The sequence below is a fragment of the Triturus cristatus genome, chromosome 9 (genome assembly GCF_964204655.1).
Source record: "Triturus cristatus chromosome 9, aTriCri1.1, whole genome shotgun sequence".
Taxonomy (NCBI): Eukaryota; Metazoa; Chordata; class Amphibia; order Caudata; family Salamandridae; genus Triturus; species Triturus cristatus.
This window is the reverse complement of record NC_140592.1, coordinates 1210855072-1210872111: the sequence shown is the minus strand read 5'-3', so window position 1 is coordinate 1210872111 and position 17040 is coordinate 1210855072. Positions and strand designations below refer to the sequence as shown.

The window sequence follows — 17040 nt, the reverse complement described above, 5'->3', positions numbered from 1 at the left end:
GCCATATGCTGTGCGTGCATCAACTGTTAAACAATGAAGGCCTTTTTAGCCAGATGACTTGAAGCACCATGTCCTCAGGACCCTACTTGAACCCTGACCCCGAGAGAGGGCACTGTTACAGCTGTCTGGTATAGCAGGTTGAAGCAAAGATTAGCATGGTTTAATAGAGAGGCAATGGCAGATGTTAAAGTCAGGATCTTTCAGACAGCCCACGTTTTACCACCACACTTGAGTGTGGATCTAGTAAAGGATAACTCATCTACTTCCACACTGGGGGGTGTGGGGGGGGGGGTAAGAGGGATGACACTGAAACACAAAGATGCTGAATGTGTTGCAGAAGACCCATGATCCATGGCACAACCCAGCACCCAGCGGTCCAGGCCAAGTTAGGGAAGAGGAGAATGCACACAGCGACACTCCCTTCCTGAAGTCAGGTGGGTAGAGCAACACTCCCAAAAACTGCAAATACTGCAAGACTACAGCACTGTAGAATACAATTCACTGACTAGCCATTCAATATGACCCAGAGAGACCTAAAGAATTTTAATGCACATCGGGTCATTCTGGTTTTCTACAACTCGCTTGCTAACTGGGTTTTCAGTATGGTAAGATACTGAATTTAATGGTGAGATCCAAGGTTCCTTTTCCAAAGAAAAGACCCAAGGACTAAACGCTTGCTGATTTTTTGAAGCCCTACAAACCCACAAGGTAGAGTGGACTTTTCAGGGCTAATACACCTGATCCTTCACTGTCTCATCTGCATTGGGGAATATAATTATGGAAATATTCCAAAAATGGTAAGAACTGCAATTACAATTGATGGTATGCTAAGATCTGACAAACCTCCTCTCCTGATCTTTAAACACCACAGAGTGCCAAGACTAGAAAGGATAGTACTAAGCAATAAAGAACTCTAAAGTGATGCATTTATGGACCAAATGGAAGGAGGTAAGACAACAAATTAAGACTGTCATTTATACAAAGCCAAGCAAACACAAGGAGATTGCTGGGTGAGAACTGAGGTGGCGAAGTGAGCTAAAGAAAGATGATGGGTTCAACCCAGATCAGTGACTGGGTGCCAATGGTTGCAAAGTTTCAGCACTCTGTCCATCATCTCCTTGTGTTTGCTTTGTTCGCCCTAAATTGGCAGGGTATGCCCAGATGTGGGTCCCTTGCTCACTTTGCCACTGGATTAAAGCTAGCCTGGCTGATGAGGCGTGTTACCCAGAAACCGGTCCCAGGATGCTTGTTTCCAGTCCAGGGAAGACCTAGCTTGGCAGTTCGGGCTGGACTGTTCCCATAAGGCACAGGGTCAAGACTGATTTGCATATAGCTGTGTCTGAACTGGGGTGGCGAAGTGAGCTAAAGAACAATGATGGATTCAACTCAGATCTGTGACTGGGGGTGAGCATCTGAAAGGTTTCAGCGCTCTGTCCATCATCTCCTTGTGTTTGATTTATATAAATCACAGTTTTAGGTCTCCAAAATATATATATATACCTTGTTTGTATATTCAATTCTCAACAAGGCCAACCATACAAAGCCAGTCATACGCTGAGACATTTTTCCAAGATGCCCCAGTGCAGTTTCATGGATTAACTTACATCAGGGAGCAGGAAAACTTTAATATCCTTTCTATAAATCACTTAAAGCACATCTACACACAATCTCGCTCCAGAGACTAGGAAGGAAGGCGACAAAAATTCTGAAAGAAGGAAATTTGAACACATTAGAAAGACCATTACCAAAGGTGCTTTATGTGTTCTTCCTGGTGCCTTCAGACCATAGTAAGGTAAAGTGTGCTTTATCAATCAATCAATCAATAAATAGGTAGCTACCTCAGTCACTGGTGTCCCGGTGCTACGCAGAGTCATAGCAAGAGAATAGCCAACAAAACAGAACTACCCCTGTCGAAAGAGCCAGGTTTTTAGGACCTTTCTAAACTCATGGTCCGTTTATATTTGACACAAATGAATTGGCAGAGAGTTAAACAATCTTGCGGTCCGACCGAGAAGAACTTGCCACATTGTCGGGGCTTGGCCTATTGAGGGACGCAGAGCAGACGCCGGTAGTTGGATCTCAGAGTCCGTTCTTGTCGATATGGGCTGAGCCTTAGCTTAAGATAGCCTGTGCCCATGTCACACATGGCTGGGAAAGCGAAGGTCAGCGCCTTAAATTCTATCCTCCTAGCCACCGGGAGCCAATGTAACTGTCTCAAATGGGTGGTGATATGATGATGGAAGGGAACCTGACAAATTAGCCCCAATGCCACATTCTGAACCATCTGTAGTCTATGAATCAGATCGGCTGGCAAACCCAGATATAGACTGTTAGCGCAATCCAACTGTGAAGTCACCAGAGCATGGACTGTGATCCTGCGACTCTCCTCTGGCTGCAAATGTAGAAAAGCGATTCAGTACTAGTAGTACTAATGCTGTTAGTAGCAGAGTAGCTGCAGTAGTTATGGAGTGGTGGCTAGCAGAAGAAAGTGAGAAAACCATAGCAAACACAAGAAAGCTCTGTAGCACTGGCAAACAATTTCAGCTTTGCTCATGACAAAATATCTAGGTAGTTATGGTAAGTAAAAGTGTGAATCTAAGCCAATGTGGCATGCTCGATCAATCATAGAATGCGCCAGTATACTTACACCAACCTCCTCTGCCAACTCACAGTAGGTTTTATTGTGTAAAACTACTCATTTCAAAACTATTGCCTATTAATCACCTTCCCCTTGCTTGGATCTGCAAACACGGTAAAATATTGATTGCTCCCATTCGCTTGTTCTTGGCTCATCCACATCTAGAGCTGTGTTGCAGTTTTGTCAATTACATTTCTTTACCATGGAGGGTCGAGAGGGTAAGAAGATTGGTAAACTAATCTTTGGAAACAGAAGTCCCTTGAAAAGACTTGCTGGAAGTATTGGTCTTCATAGCTCACAAATTTAATTGGCAAAAGAGGATAAACTGGAAGGGAGCCATAACAAGAAACTTAGCGCCATGTTGAAGGTGCAAGTCGGAACAATAAGCAACTTTGTTGAAAATATGTTGCCTTTAGAAATGCCAGTACTGTCTGAAATGAAACGAACTGTATTATGTATCTGTGCATTGGTGAATCCTTTTAAGGGGGAATCGGTGTTCCAGGCTGTATAGTGGAGAGGAGGCCCGGGAGAGGAGTTGGTCGAACGGCTAGGGCGGTCGACCTCGAATCTGGGCAATTGGGTTCGAGTCTCTGGAATGACGCTGAACATCCTGTGATTCTGGGCAAATCACTTAATCTCCCCATGCCTAACAAAAATGTAATGCAATTGGTGCTATGTTAAGCGCTTCGATACCCGATTCGGGTGAAGCTCGCACTATATAAAATGATGGTTTCTCCAAAATCGCTAAGATGAGAATATTAGCAAGTACACCGTCTATGACGGGGTTCTCCACTGGATAGCTGGAGAGCCACGGATAGCTCATCAACTGTCAATTAGTCAGGATCTTACAGACTGCCCTCATTGTTTCACTTCACTTGACTGCGGATCTAGAAGAGATAAAACTCCACTAATTCCACATTGGCGGCTAAGAGGGATGATAATGAAACACAAAGATGCTGAATGTGTTGCAGAAGACCCATGATTCACGGCAAATTCCAGCAGTCAAGGTCAAGTTAGGAAAGAGGAGAATGCACACAGCGACATTCGGTTCTTGAAGTCAAGTGGGTGGAGCATCAATCCCAAAAACTGTAAAGACGAGCACTGATGGAAGGGCGAAATCAGATAAACATAGTGAAGTACTAATGTAGCCCTATTTACATTGGCAAGACTACAGCACTGAAGAATACAGTGCACCGACTGGCTGTTCAATGTGCCCCAGGGACAGACCTAAGTAATTAGGTAATTCCGGTTGTGTGCAACTCACCTGCTAACTGGGTTTTCAGTACAGTAAGATAATTTAATGGTGAAATTCAAGGTTCCTTTTCCAAAGAAAGGACAACAGAGCCCAGTACACTGCATGATTCAGAGGGTCTGGAAATTAGTAATGCCGCGTCAGGCGTATGGAAGGAGAAAGCACTGATGTGCTACAGAACTGGATAGTGATAGCTAGCCAAACCAATGGCAAAGCCACATGCTTAAACACGTATACAGGGTGACTGACGGCTGACTGGTTACTAAGCTGACCAGCATTGCTAGCCACACCTTGTGTGTGATCACAGTGCTGGGAAGAAGAGCGGAGTAATATAACAGCAGGGCTGTAGACGCCCGAGTGAGCTTAATGAAAAGCACAATCTGAAGACCATGTCTCAGGTGGGATTACTGTAACAGCTATTATATTTGTTAGTAGCTCAGGATAAAGTTAATTGATCAGAAGTAGCTCTCACTACAGCAGAGGATAGAGGTCCCTGGTTTATGACTATTTCATGTCACCCCACTTTCTGGTAGGGAAATTAAAGGGCCATTCGCCAATGTTTTCGTGCTGTGAAAGTTTTATGAATAACAATTTACTACATTAATAATTTATCATACATTTGCCTCCACTCAGCAATACGTGAACGCCTGCTAGTCAATTTATTACGTGTACGAACTGTATCACATTGTTCTTTTACACTCAGTCGTTTTCCCAATACTACATGACTGAACTCCGAACAATGGAATTAAGTAGGGTACACTCAGCAATGCTGACATACAGAGTGGTATAAAAGGGTGTACATTTCCACTAAATCTGCAGATATTAAAAAGCAGGCTCATAGGCTCTTAATAAAAATCTTAGGTATTTTCTATTTGTTTACATTTTTAATTTTCGCTGGTGCTAGCTTGGTTATAATATTTACTATAGCATTGTCTAGGATAGCGTGAAATTAAAAAAATATATAAAATATAATTACAATTGTGGTGGCCTTCCACTTGTCAGAGCAAAGTGTGAACTCCACATTTCTAAATTTACCCTGCCGAGTTTCTGCCAGGTCTGAGGGAGTGTCGGCTCTCGCCTATCCCTGTGACCTGTGCCCAGAGCGGGATATTTTCCTCACTTTGGATCCACAGTCTTGTTGAAATGTTCTGAGGGCCAAGGTAAATCTAACCATGTGGTTTAAAAGCTCTTTTGGCACGCATCAGTGGGCTCAAGCAAGGCTTTGCTGAAGGATAACAGGAGAGTACGTTCAGAAAACGATTCAAGGATGAACTTGTACTGCTGTTTATCCATAGTCGATACTGAAACCTTAAGGGTGTTTTTGCCATTCCCAAGAATACCTGAAAAGAAGTCAAAGTCATATTCTGATGCCTCAACCTTGAAAATAAAAACAAAACCCACACAATTGCAAATACTGACTTAAGAATAAATAAAAAAGGCACTGCCAATCGATGGGAAAGGGGTTTGCTGCGAATGGGTGTAGAGTTTACGTGGGTGTTATAGCGTAAGTGTATACATTTGATATCTGTCTGTGGTCGAGTCAATTTGTTTACATAATCTCTTCAGACCTCTAGACCACACATTTTTGGAGCACATACATCATGAAACCAGTGAACAACTAAAACCTGAACAAAATTAAATATTTGTACACATAGCTCCTTCCTTCTTACTTAGAGATAAACATCTTACTAAATTAACTTTATTTCAGCAAACATGGATGACATTATGTACTCCTTTTGAAAATCAAGAAATAGCAAGCATCTCTCCACATATCTTACCTGGCTTCTACCCCAGGACGAGTCGGTGGTTTGCCTGGAGGGGGACGAGGGAAGAACTGCGCTCCAGCAGAATTGCCCACTTGATCGCTGCTAGTCCAGGACACTGGTCTTGGAATTTTACTCTTTCTGGACTGAGGGCTGCCCGGTGACAAAGACGCATCCTCAGCCTGCCTGCCAGAGAGTTCTGCTGACAATCTTGAACATGAATGCATCTCCTCTTCAGATAATGGTATGCCTGCTGGAGGTGTCTTTTCTTGCAGTGACTTGTCCGAGGCACTTGGGAGGTCACCAAGGAAAGATTTTAGCTGTCTTTTTTCACCAAGTAACCTAGCTAAGTCTGTCTGGTGAGCCTTTTTCTGAAGAAGTTTCTCTTTTGCAGAAACAGGAGAGGATGACTCAGATGCTGAATCTATCTCTTGTGCTAAAACTGGGATACGACTGTGTCTTACTGAAAATGGTGACCGTATAGAGTCCTTCTTCAGCTGTAGCGAACTATCATTCTCAGTAGTACTGTGAAAGTAATCTCCATTTTGATGAACGTGCTGCTGGTGCTCTCCTCTGTCTTGCAGTGGAGTACCCTGGCCCTTATGCTCAACTGGAAACTTATCATCAAATGCCTCACTACTGTCATGGAAGCCATTCACTGCAACTACTTCTCCTTCTGATAAAACAGCATGACAGCTGAGGACTCCTGTTTCAGATGCTTCAACATTCACTTGCTTTTGGGCTTCATGATCAGACCTATTATTTGGCACCAAATAGGAAGTCCTTGGCATGGAATCTTCACCCAATCTGCTGGCAGCTGTGGGCTCCACCTCTATACATTTGAAGTGTTCTAGGGAAGCTGAACTCTCTATTAAATATTGGCTTTCATTTTGATTCTCAATGGCACTCTCCGACACTGGGTTGCTCATTTCAGGTTCCAATGGAGTTTTCTGATGTTCTTTCTCCAGCTTCGGCTCATTGCTCAGATCAAGTAACACTTTTTGGCCACCATTTTCGTTTTTGACACATTCGACTGCCTGGCCTTCCTTTTGCAGCATTTCCGGGTTGAGTCTGTTAAACTGAAGCACCAAGTCTGACTTCCTGGCACTGCTTGGCAGTGCGGCCTCAGATGACACAAAGCCTGCCAGTTGTTCCTGAGGAGATGCAAGCTCTACAGTAAGCTCCATGGGCTGAAACTCACGGTCTTTCTTCTCCATATGCAAGCCATAAAGAAAGCTTTCAGAAGCAGACTGTGTAGACGTCACCGAAGGTCTTGGTATGGTCACCTACAATAATAAAAGAGGAATGCACATTAGTTTGCGAAAGAATATACAGAAGTACAGTATCACATCTTCCACACATTCAGTACCTGTGTAAATCGAAAAGTGGCACGGTTCACCAGAACACACAGATTCATTAAGCATCTAAGTAACTAATCTATTTATGAACTGTAGGTTCTTGAAACTGGACATAGAACATGTAAACAAATCAAAATTGCTTTCTGGCACTAAAAAATATAATGGCAACAACCTAAAATTATTTACTATTTCAAGCTAAACCTATCCAGATGTTATCCTATGAAAGTATGTTTGAAGGAACAGTTCCAGGGATAATCAAGTGGCAATCCGGATACAAGGAATACATGATTCAATAAACACCTATTCATCAAGATTTATTTATTTAAGGTCTTTATAAAGTGAGGCCCTAGCCACTGCGGCATTTTGACATAAACCATTACAGAGACATAATACATCAGAACACAACAGAGGAGTAGAGGTACCATAAGAACTGGAAGGACTCAGGAAAGCTACGGAAGCTGGAGTTTAAAGAAGGGCATTTTGATCTTGTTGTGGAAGGTAAGTAGGTCAAGACTGGTTTTTATGCATTTGGTCTCAACGATTACGTGCTATGCATGAGAAGTAATGTCTAGCAGTGTTGCTTTTATTGTGTTTAGCAGCAGCAAGCTCTAAGATATGTCGTTCTGTCCCCCTTGTTTCTTTCTTTGGGCTCCAGATGTGTGCAGGTTGTCATTTAGGTATGAAAGAACCTCTGTAACTTAGTAAGCTATAGAGAGAGGTTTGAAGGTGACACATGCTTCTAAAGGGGACAAGTAGAGTTGTTCAAGAGACAGCATAACATGGTTCATGTTTCTGGAGTTTGCTACCAACTAAGCTGTGGAATGAAGGGTGGCTTTGAGAGGGTGAGATAGATGATTCAAGAAGACCATGTAGGATATTGTTCCTCTGTCAATAGGTGAGGGAACTATTCCTTCTACTGCATGTCTTCTGGCAATGTGGTGTTTTTCATTTTAAGAAGGTACATTGCCCCTTTTGTAAGATTTATAATGTGAAATATAAAGATTATATAAACAGATGTATTTCATCAGTGTTAATGTGATTTTTTTTAACATCAATTATAAAGGTAAATTTAAATTATAGGCAAAATATATGTGAATGGCTGTTTAGGTGGCAGAAGTGTTAAGGAAATGAGTTAATGCTTCAATGCCCAACTTAAAACAAGAACTGTACCCCATTTGAGCACAGAGTATACATAGAATACTATGCATATGACAGTCTTACAGACCTATAGATCCTTTCTGTATGATTAGCTTCATCCGTAGGACTAACTGGGAGAAGCAGATGTTACAAGTAATACTACCTAGTCTAGGCCTATGGTGTACCACTAAGTGAAAGAAAAGGACACTTGTCCTACCAGCATGTTTTCTCAGTGGCAAAGCGTGATATCTATTTAGCTCAGCCACATTGATCAGCACTTTCTTGATTATAATGCAATACATACACAACACTTTTTCAAGATGTGTACATTTAAACAATGTGAAACTCACGGATGTGAGCTAGACTCTTGTGTTATCTGCATTAGTTGTCTCTTAGCTTGAGAGTCTGCCCTGAGGGCTCAATAACTCAAGTTTCAGTTTGGCTTCAGAAGACTTGAACAGTCTCTACGTAAATTCCCACTTGACACTCAGCCCATAGAGGGAGTAACCTTCAATAACATTTCATAGGAGGCCATCTGCAAGTGGTGCTTTACTTCTAAAGCGGAGCACAGTCTGATAAATATGAGGTTGGTAGATGGCAGCCAGATGTCACATTTAGATCAGAACGGGTGTGTGATTACAGTGAACCTTCGTTAGGTATATAAACTGGAAAGGACAGCACATCATCCGAAGTCTCGTCAAAACATCCATATGCAATAGCCCAGTTCTGTGTAGTCTAAAGAATCTGTGAATTGTTACAAACTTCAGACACTAATGTTTCTAATTGACTGACCTACATGGCAACTGGATATGCAGTAAGAAAGGCCTAGATTGACACTGATCCTGGACTGGCTTAGATGTTTATTAGATAGTGGATTTCCTTTGGTAGCCCTTGGAACCTGAATACTGTATTTGTCTTCCCTAACCTTTGGACTGTGCATATTTCTTCACAGGTGTACTAAACTGCTAAGACAGCTTTGAAATATGGGTTGGATTATATGGTGCTAGGAAGTTGAATTTGACTTAGAAGGTCCTCAGGTATTAGATGGGTTTAGATAGTGAGCAGTGCGTAAAAGGCACTCCGATATGTACTTGAAGCCAAATGCCAAGGACCAGAACAATGGATCCAATTACCAAAAGTTACTATATGAAAACACCGACTTGAAGGTAGACATGGCAGGGGAAAGTATTGATGTCTCTGTGCCTGACGTCATTTCACTAAAGACCTTATGGTCAGGTAAAATCTATTTGGTACATCCTCTATGTATTCAAGGATTTGTGGCACCTCATGCATTCAGTTTCATAATGTATACACCTAGCAAATCACAACTCACATATACAATAGAGATATTGTAAGAGTTAGAAGAGTTGGGAAAAAAGCTCATAGTATAAATATCAAAACTGCAGAAAGCACTTCCATTGCTATTACGTTTCTGGTGGGTGCAGAGAAGAAACTGAAAGGGCTACATGAGGACACGGATACCAGCCTGGTGCCTTAAAGACTATCAATATTAGGCTAGGTACTGGAACTGGTATCACTGGTATCTGAACTGAATAAATAACCTTTGCAAAGAACTGCATGTTGTCAGTGATAAGTCAGTAAGTATACCATTGCACTCTGGGGTCTTTGAGAATTTAGAAATTGAAGATCTTTGATAGTATTGCTCACTGGTTAAAATATGGGTACTTTTTAACATCGGGTCTGCTAATTACAACACGCCTACTTGTTAAATTCGACCATGGTTCATTATATCAAGTACACTTATATAATGCCTTCTATAAGGTATATCAAGAAAAGGATTTCCCTTGGTCTGTGCATGGCCAGAGAGAAGGATTGTGATGTTACACAAAGAAAAAGAAATTAAATAAACAGTCTGTAACATTTAAACATTTAGGAGTAACTGTATATTTTACAATATTTGTATTCACAAAGAGGGATGATCTAATAAACATCCTGAGAACTTCATGAAAAAGGTAAGGGTGTAATGGGGAGTAAACATCAGGGGTTGCTTCTTCCAACTACGGTGCAACAAAAAGAGTTGCCAAAGTGCTGGATAAGCTACAATTTTAAGGCACTCATAAGGCAAAGTGCAACTACATTTTCGTTTTGTTGCCAGGGATGGTCACAGCAGGAAATGTCAATCTACCACATACAAAGACCTTCTCATTTCCTGAAGGAATTAACCATCCAAAGGGGACCGTATTTAAATTGTGCTCTCTCTTGCGCTGATCTTCTAACCACTTACACCACTATTGTTTTTATTAATCTTGGGATATGAAGCAATAAAGTTCCCCGACCTTCTCTTTAATAATAAACAATTTCTCTAGTGTTATTCTCAATGCACAGGCAGCTTCGTAGGCTTCCATTGCTAGAAGGTTAAACTGTTCTCAGGCTCCACGTTGCTAATCAAATTGAACCAAAGTTTCCAGAAATGGTGCAAGGAAAATGGTGGAGGAGAATTCAGGAGGGTAGCAGCAATGCACAAGAATATGTTGTCTTTTTATCAGTTTATTTTGAGAAAGATAATGTCATCCTCATGACACAACAAACAATGGCATCAAACAATTGCCACTCAATTAACTACAGTTCAACTAAAATGTAACACCTCTTTAAAAAAAAAATACTCTGTTCACCATCAGCATACATTAAATGCCATGTGTCATTTATTCTAATTAAAGAGGCAAAGGATAGGTTGACATGGGCAAAAAGGCTGCACTTTGGTGGGCTTCAAAAGGTGCCAAGCTATAAAAGGAAGAAATTGGCCTTATGATCTCCCTCCTCCATCTCAGGGCCTTACCCATTTTCTGTCTCTTACAAATGACCTAAGAAAATATTGGTTTAAATGCCAACGGATTTAGTAATGTTTGCAATGCTTGCTATCATAAATATGGCTGTTTTCACACCCATTGAAGTGTTACCACCTTTCAGGACAAAAACTGATTGTACATTAAAAAAAACTAGATATTGGTCACCCGTGGGGAGTAACCTGCACATCCATAATTCTTGCAACAAATGGTAACCTGGGTTTAAACTTAAAACTGTTTGCATTTATTGTAACAGCTGTTGGTGTTTTAGAGATGAGGCCACGTCGCTTCTTTGCAAAAACAGCCATTAATGATGCAGGAAATATATCTTCAGCGCCACTACATTTGTCTTGACCACAGACGCCGGCCATGCACCTCGATGGGTGCATTACACCGGCTACATCCACCCCAACTTGTACTCACACAAAAGCAAATTTGCTGAATTAATGTTCTTGTAGTAGTTATTTATAGAAAATCTATCAAATGGAGTACTTCATTCTCAGCAATGTTCTTCTATATATGCCTATTTTTAGTGTACAATTTCAAATACAGACCTATTTATCATCATCTCGTTCAATACTCCTCATAAAAAGATTTGTTTGTTGCTAATTTATGCCATGTAATATGCTTTGCATTCAAGTGTATATGGTTTCTCCAAATATACACTCAGTTTACAACCAGGTGTATGTGTAGTCACCATCAAGAGAAGCAACAAGACACAAACTTGGAAAGATGGAGAGAATAGAATAACCAACACCAGGCCCTGTATAGTTAGCCCACCAAATGCTAAAATATAGTCCAAGTTTCATGACATTTACAATGCACATTACCCAACATAGACCTACTAGGAGTATCCGCACATTACGCAGGACATCTCCGCACCACCTTTTTAACAGCACCAGCCTCCCTTGACCTATTAAAGTTTCTACGTCTAATGAGGCCAGGTCCTTTTTAATACACCTACCTACATTCACTTCAGACCCTCCCTCTTGCATCACACATAGCACTACATTATCAGTGCTCCCGCGTAGTCGCAGGTCGTAGCACGTCCCGTCCCGCAGCGGGGCGGGAAGACCCCTATGATGAAGCATGACACCAAGGGCCATTCTGGTGTGTGAGGGGTATTTAAACAAACACAGTGTGTGTCCAACCACAGTAGGATACACACCTTCCACCACCCTAGATATCTGAACCCAGGTTCTTCTCCACCCCCTCCTTTTCCCCCAGAGGTGGATCTTTTTGTTTTGTAACTGATTCTGTGTGGAGGACGTATCCACCTCCTATGCCCGTGGAGGGCTTTACCTCTACACTCCCCAATCTTGATATTTATAGCTGTTGCTAATTCATGCCATGTAATATGCTTTGCATTCAAGTGTATATGGTTTCTCCAAATATACACTCAGATTACAACCAGGTGTATGAGTAGTCACCATCAGGAGAAGCAACAAGACACAAACTTGGAAAGATGGAGAGAATTGAATAACCAACACCAGGCCCTGTATAGTTAGCCCACCAAATGCTAAAATATAGTCCAAGTTTCATGACATTTACATTGCACATTACCCAACATAGATATAATGAAAGAAAATTGCAATTGTAGGCTATTCTGAAAATGACACTGTAATTTACTGTTCGGTGGCTAAACAAGCAAACCCACAGCTGGTATAGATTTCAAAGGGTGGTTTTGGTTGGTTTCCATTCCAAAGTCCTTAACAAATATTTGGATAACCTGGATGTCCCAGCAGAACTATATGTAATCCCAAAAATCTTGCCAGGTAACAACAAAGGCACACTGTGGCTAGATGCTCCCTACTTGATGCATGTCTAGGCAAGTTTTATAAATATGAGAGTCTAGTTTCTCATATCATACATATGTAGGCCGCTTGCACACAGCAATCTTCAGTATGCGTCTGAAGTATCATTTGGAAAGTGTAGGGAGGTTTGAGTTTATTTACTGAAATTCCTTACTCATAGAAATGACCAATAACATACTTACCTTCGGTAATGCTCTTTCAGATGGATACTCTATCTAATCACAAATTCCTCATTTTAGAATAATCTCCAGGCGCCGGATTGATTTTGTAATCTTTTCTCCAGCAATGCTACTGTTCGCCACTAGTTGTCGCTGTGCAGCTCTGCGCTGGCTCCACACCGCCGCGGAAGTGGCGGAGCCGCACAAGCACCACCTCTTCACGCAGACGTTTGGTTCTTGTCTTTTCCATTTCCACGCTCTAAGATGCAGAGCATGAACAGTTGCTGGTACCAGTTTGCTAATTCCTAATTTGGGACTTTTCTAGAAGGTAAAAAGAGGCCACTCTACACCCCAGGAAGATTGGAGGCCAGTGACGAATCTGCAGTCAGACAGAAAGAGCATTATCGAAGGTAAGTAACTTGTTCTTCCAATGGATACTTCTAACTGAAGATTACCAAAGCAGGACCTGACCAGGTGGAGGGTCTATAGAGTTAAGGAAGTAAAGCTTTGTGAATGTATGCATTGACACCCTCTTTGCAGCCAGGCACTCTGTGTGCCAACACAGTGATAGTAGTCTTAGAGATGGGAGAAGGGCTCTCAGACCTTCAAGAGGCTGCTTCTTGGCCAGTGTGTAGCAGATCTTAATGCAGAGGACTATCGATCTTGACATGGCCCTCTTCTGCAGTCTTCCCACTGTTTACGCCAGAGAACTCCACAAAAAGCTGATCATCCACAAGGTCATGCTTGGTACAATGTTATGTTAAATACATTTCTAAAGTGCAACTGTGACCTAAAAGGTATCCTGGGGGGGGGGTGGCCAAGATGGCGGGGTGAGCGGACGCTTCCTCCCGTAGCTCCTCCGGCCCGGCCAAGCTTGAGCCCTTTTCTTATGCTTTTCTCCCCCCGCTGAGGCTCAGCGTGGAAGAGGAGCGTGGCGGAGCACCTGGTGCGCACGTTGTTGCCGTTTTGGTTCTGATCGCCTCGGGGGAAGCCCCCAAAAAGTCCGATCGAGCTCGAGGAGCGAAGGAGGGCCTGAGAGGCGGAGCGCATCGGAGTGCTGTCTGGGCGCCTCGGCTGGGCCTGGTGCTGAAAGCTGCGATCTGGAGGGAATCTGGCCCGTCGCTCGACGGAGGGTGAAGGAGCCCTGCGGGAGGGGACCCGACGGTGCGGAAGACTTAGGACGGGTGCTTTGGCACTCGGACCTGTGTCGGCGACACTTCGCACTGTGTAGGCCCCTGTCCCTTGGCCGAAGTACGGCGGACTCTCTGTTGGGGTCGGACCATCTGGGCCCCTGCGTGTGACAGACTGAAACCGGCGGTGGAACCTATTTGATTGCTGTGCGTTTTGGGGGCCCCGGTGGTGTCGCCGGGCCTGGTCGCTCTGCCCTGCCTCGCCCTGCCGCCATCTTGTCCCCGTGGGATCAGTGGTGTTGGCCCTCGCCGGCGCCCTTGCTGGCGGATGTATGTGACCGCCGCTGCTGCCGGGCTGACTTTTTGGGGGATGTGCTGATGAGGAGCCCCCCACTGTAGCTTCCATTCCTGTCCCGGATGGGCACCCGCGGCTGGCGGTGACCGGGCTGGACCGCCATTTTGTCACCTGTGACGCAGCGACCCTGCTTGTGGGGGGACACCCACGTCGAGTGCTTGCCTGCAGCTGGGCATCCCTGGGGCGGCTGGACCAGTGCCCGACCGTAGTGCTTGCGATGTCTGGAAGAGGAGGCTCGAAGAAGGGGGACCGCACCCTGCCGGACATGCTTGGCAGGGCCCAGCAACTGCGGGACAGAACACAGCCTTCGCCGGGGACCTCCCAGGCCTCGGCGGACGTGACTGGGGGGGAGCCACCCGTCACGAGGACCTTTATGGAGGAACTGTTTAGCTCCCTCAGGGAGGACTTCCAGACACTGAAGCGGGAGGTGGCCAGCGAGGTCCGGGAAGTGCGCAGGGAAGTGGAGGGCCTTGGCGAGCGCGTTGAAACGGTGGAGACGGAGGCCCAACGCCGGGAGGAGGAGATAGTCCATCTTCAACAGGACGTTCTCCGCCTCCGGGAGCAGTGTGTTGAGCTCCAGGCCCACTCTGAGGACCTTGAGAACAGATCACGGAGGAACAACATTCGAGTGCGTGGTGTGCCGACTGCAGACGAGGGGTCCGATCTGGGGAGCTACCTGCGGGACCTGTTCCGAGAGATCCTGGGGGAAGCTGCGGACTTCCCCATTAGCATTGATAGGGCACATAGGGTTGGCCGGCAGCGCCAATCATCGGCACCTCCACCGGACATTCTGGCCTTCCTGCCCGATTTCCCGCTGAAGGAACGCATCATGACTGAGGCCCGCAGGAAACAGCCCCTGACTTTCCGGGAACGGCCGGTGGCGCTTTACCAGGACCTCTCCGCCATCACGCTGCAGAAACGCAGGTCCTTCAGGATTGCCACTGACTTTTTGCGCGAACACGAGACGCCGTACTCTTGGGGTCATCCCTTCCGCCTGATCTTTCGATGGAACGGGGTGCTACACCAGCTACGCTCCTTGCAGGACATTTGTGGAGTCTTGGGGCTTACGGCGGCGGAGGAGGAAGGAGCTACACCGTCGTGGAGGGCCTCGGAGAGACGGAGCCGGCGGAGGTCGGCGAGGCGACGATCAGCGGCCAGCGCAGGGCGTCCTGATTCCCCTACCATCAGGGCGGACATGGCCGACGCTTTGAGGGCGGCGGCCAGGGACTCGGCCGGCTCCACTGGCGTGGCCTTGACGGCCTAATACTCACTCCGGCGGGAGGGGCCTTTAGCTTCTTTAAATGCTGGGTGCGGGGCGGGGGGGTTGGGGCGGAGCGGCTGGAGGTGAGTGGCTGGACGTCCACTTCGTTCCTTTCTACGGACTTGCCCGTTTTGGGGCTTGACTGGGACAATGGGGTGTTTGAGTTTGCGTTTGGCTAGTTGCCAGGGTTGTGTTTTGGGGGTGGTGTAGGGGTTGTTCTGGGGTTGGGGAGGTCCCGTCCGATGTTGTCCATGCCCACGCTTGGTATGTTATGGCTTGTCCTGTGCGGCTGCCCCGCGCGCCCCACCCGCTGATCCCCTGCCCATTGCACGGCGCTCCCGATCCCCGAGAGGAATGTCGGCCCTAAAGGTAGTGACCCTTAATGTTCAGGGTCTGAATAATCCCGTGAAGCGCAGAGCGATCTTATCTTTGCTGGAGGGGACGCAGGCGGACATTTGCCTTTTACAGGAGACCCACTTATTGTCCCGGGATTGCCATAGGCTGCGCTCTGCTAAGTTCCCTACCCAGTTCTTCTCCTCGGCAGCGAACAAGACGGCGGGGGTAGCCATTCTTCTAGCGAGCTCCTTTAGGGGGGAGGTTTTGTATAAGTGTGCTGAACAGAAGGGGAGGCTTCTTGCGTATCGCATGCGCTTAGGGGGCATAGCGTTTACGGTCGGCTCCGTTTATAGCCCAAACGACCACCAAGAGCGCTTCCTAGACTCCGTGTTGGTGGATGTCACTGCTTCCCCCGACCGCCACGTCATTTTGGGGGGAGACCTTAATATTGTCTTCGATTCTGTGATGGACAGATCGGCGCAGCGCTTCCCGCAGACGGGGGAACTGTCCCAGGCTGTGAAGGCCCGGATTGCGGAAATGGACTTACACGACCTTTGGCGTTCCATGCACCCCACGGATAGGGACTACTCTTACTTTTCACACGCACATCGAACCTACTCACGGCTGGACTACCTTCTGGTGAGTGGACCGATGCATGCCGCTGCCACGGCGGCGGACATCGGGGTCCTGACCTTGTCTGACCATTCACCAGTCACCGGCGTTTTCCAGTGGCCGGCGGCCTCCCCCTCTCGGGGGGTGTGGCGCCTCCGGGATACCCTTTTACACAAAAAGTCTGTAGTGCAGCGTATTGGGGAGGTCATACAGGACTACCTAACTCACAACAGCAACACCGACACTTCGCAGGCGACACAGTGGGCGGCATTGAAGGCAGTCCTCCGGGGGGAATTTATCTCCATCTCCGCAGCCGAAAATAGGGAGCGGCAACGGAAGAGGGACGAGCTGACCGCTGTCGGCATTGGATCTTGATAGGGCGGAGTATGCCGCCTTGCGCTTGAAACACGCTTTCTACACTG

At 45.7% G+C, this 17040-nt stretch overlaps 1 protein-coding gene across 3 annotated transcripts in view; it reads right to left on the bottom strand.

Annotated features, from left to right (window-relative positions):
• TTBK2 (tau tubulin kinase 2) overlaps positions 1 to 17040 on the bottom strand; it is a 536541-nt gene that overhangs the window by 35343 nt on the left and 484158 nt on the right. For all 3 annotated transcript variants that reach the window (XM_085627231.1, XM_085627232.1, XM_085627233.1), the window contains one exon: positions 5669 to 6939. In XM_085627231.1, the coding sequence (XP_085483357.1) occupies positions 5669 to 6939 (1271 nt within the window). The remainder of the gene's footprint in view (positions 1 to 5668; positions 6940 to 17040) is intronic.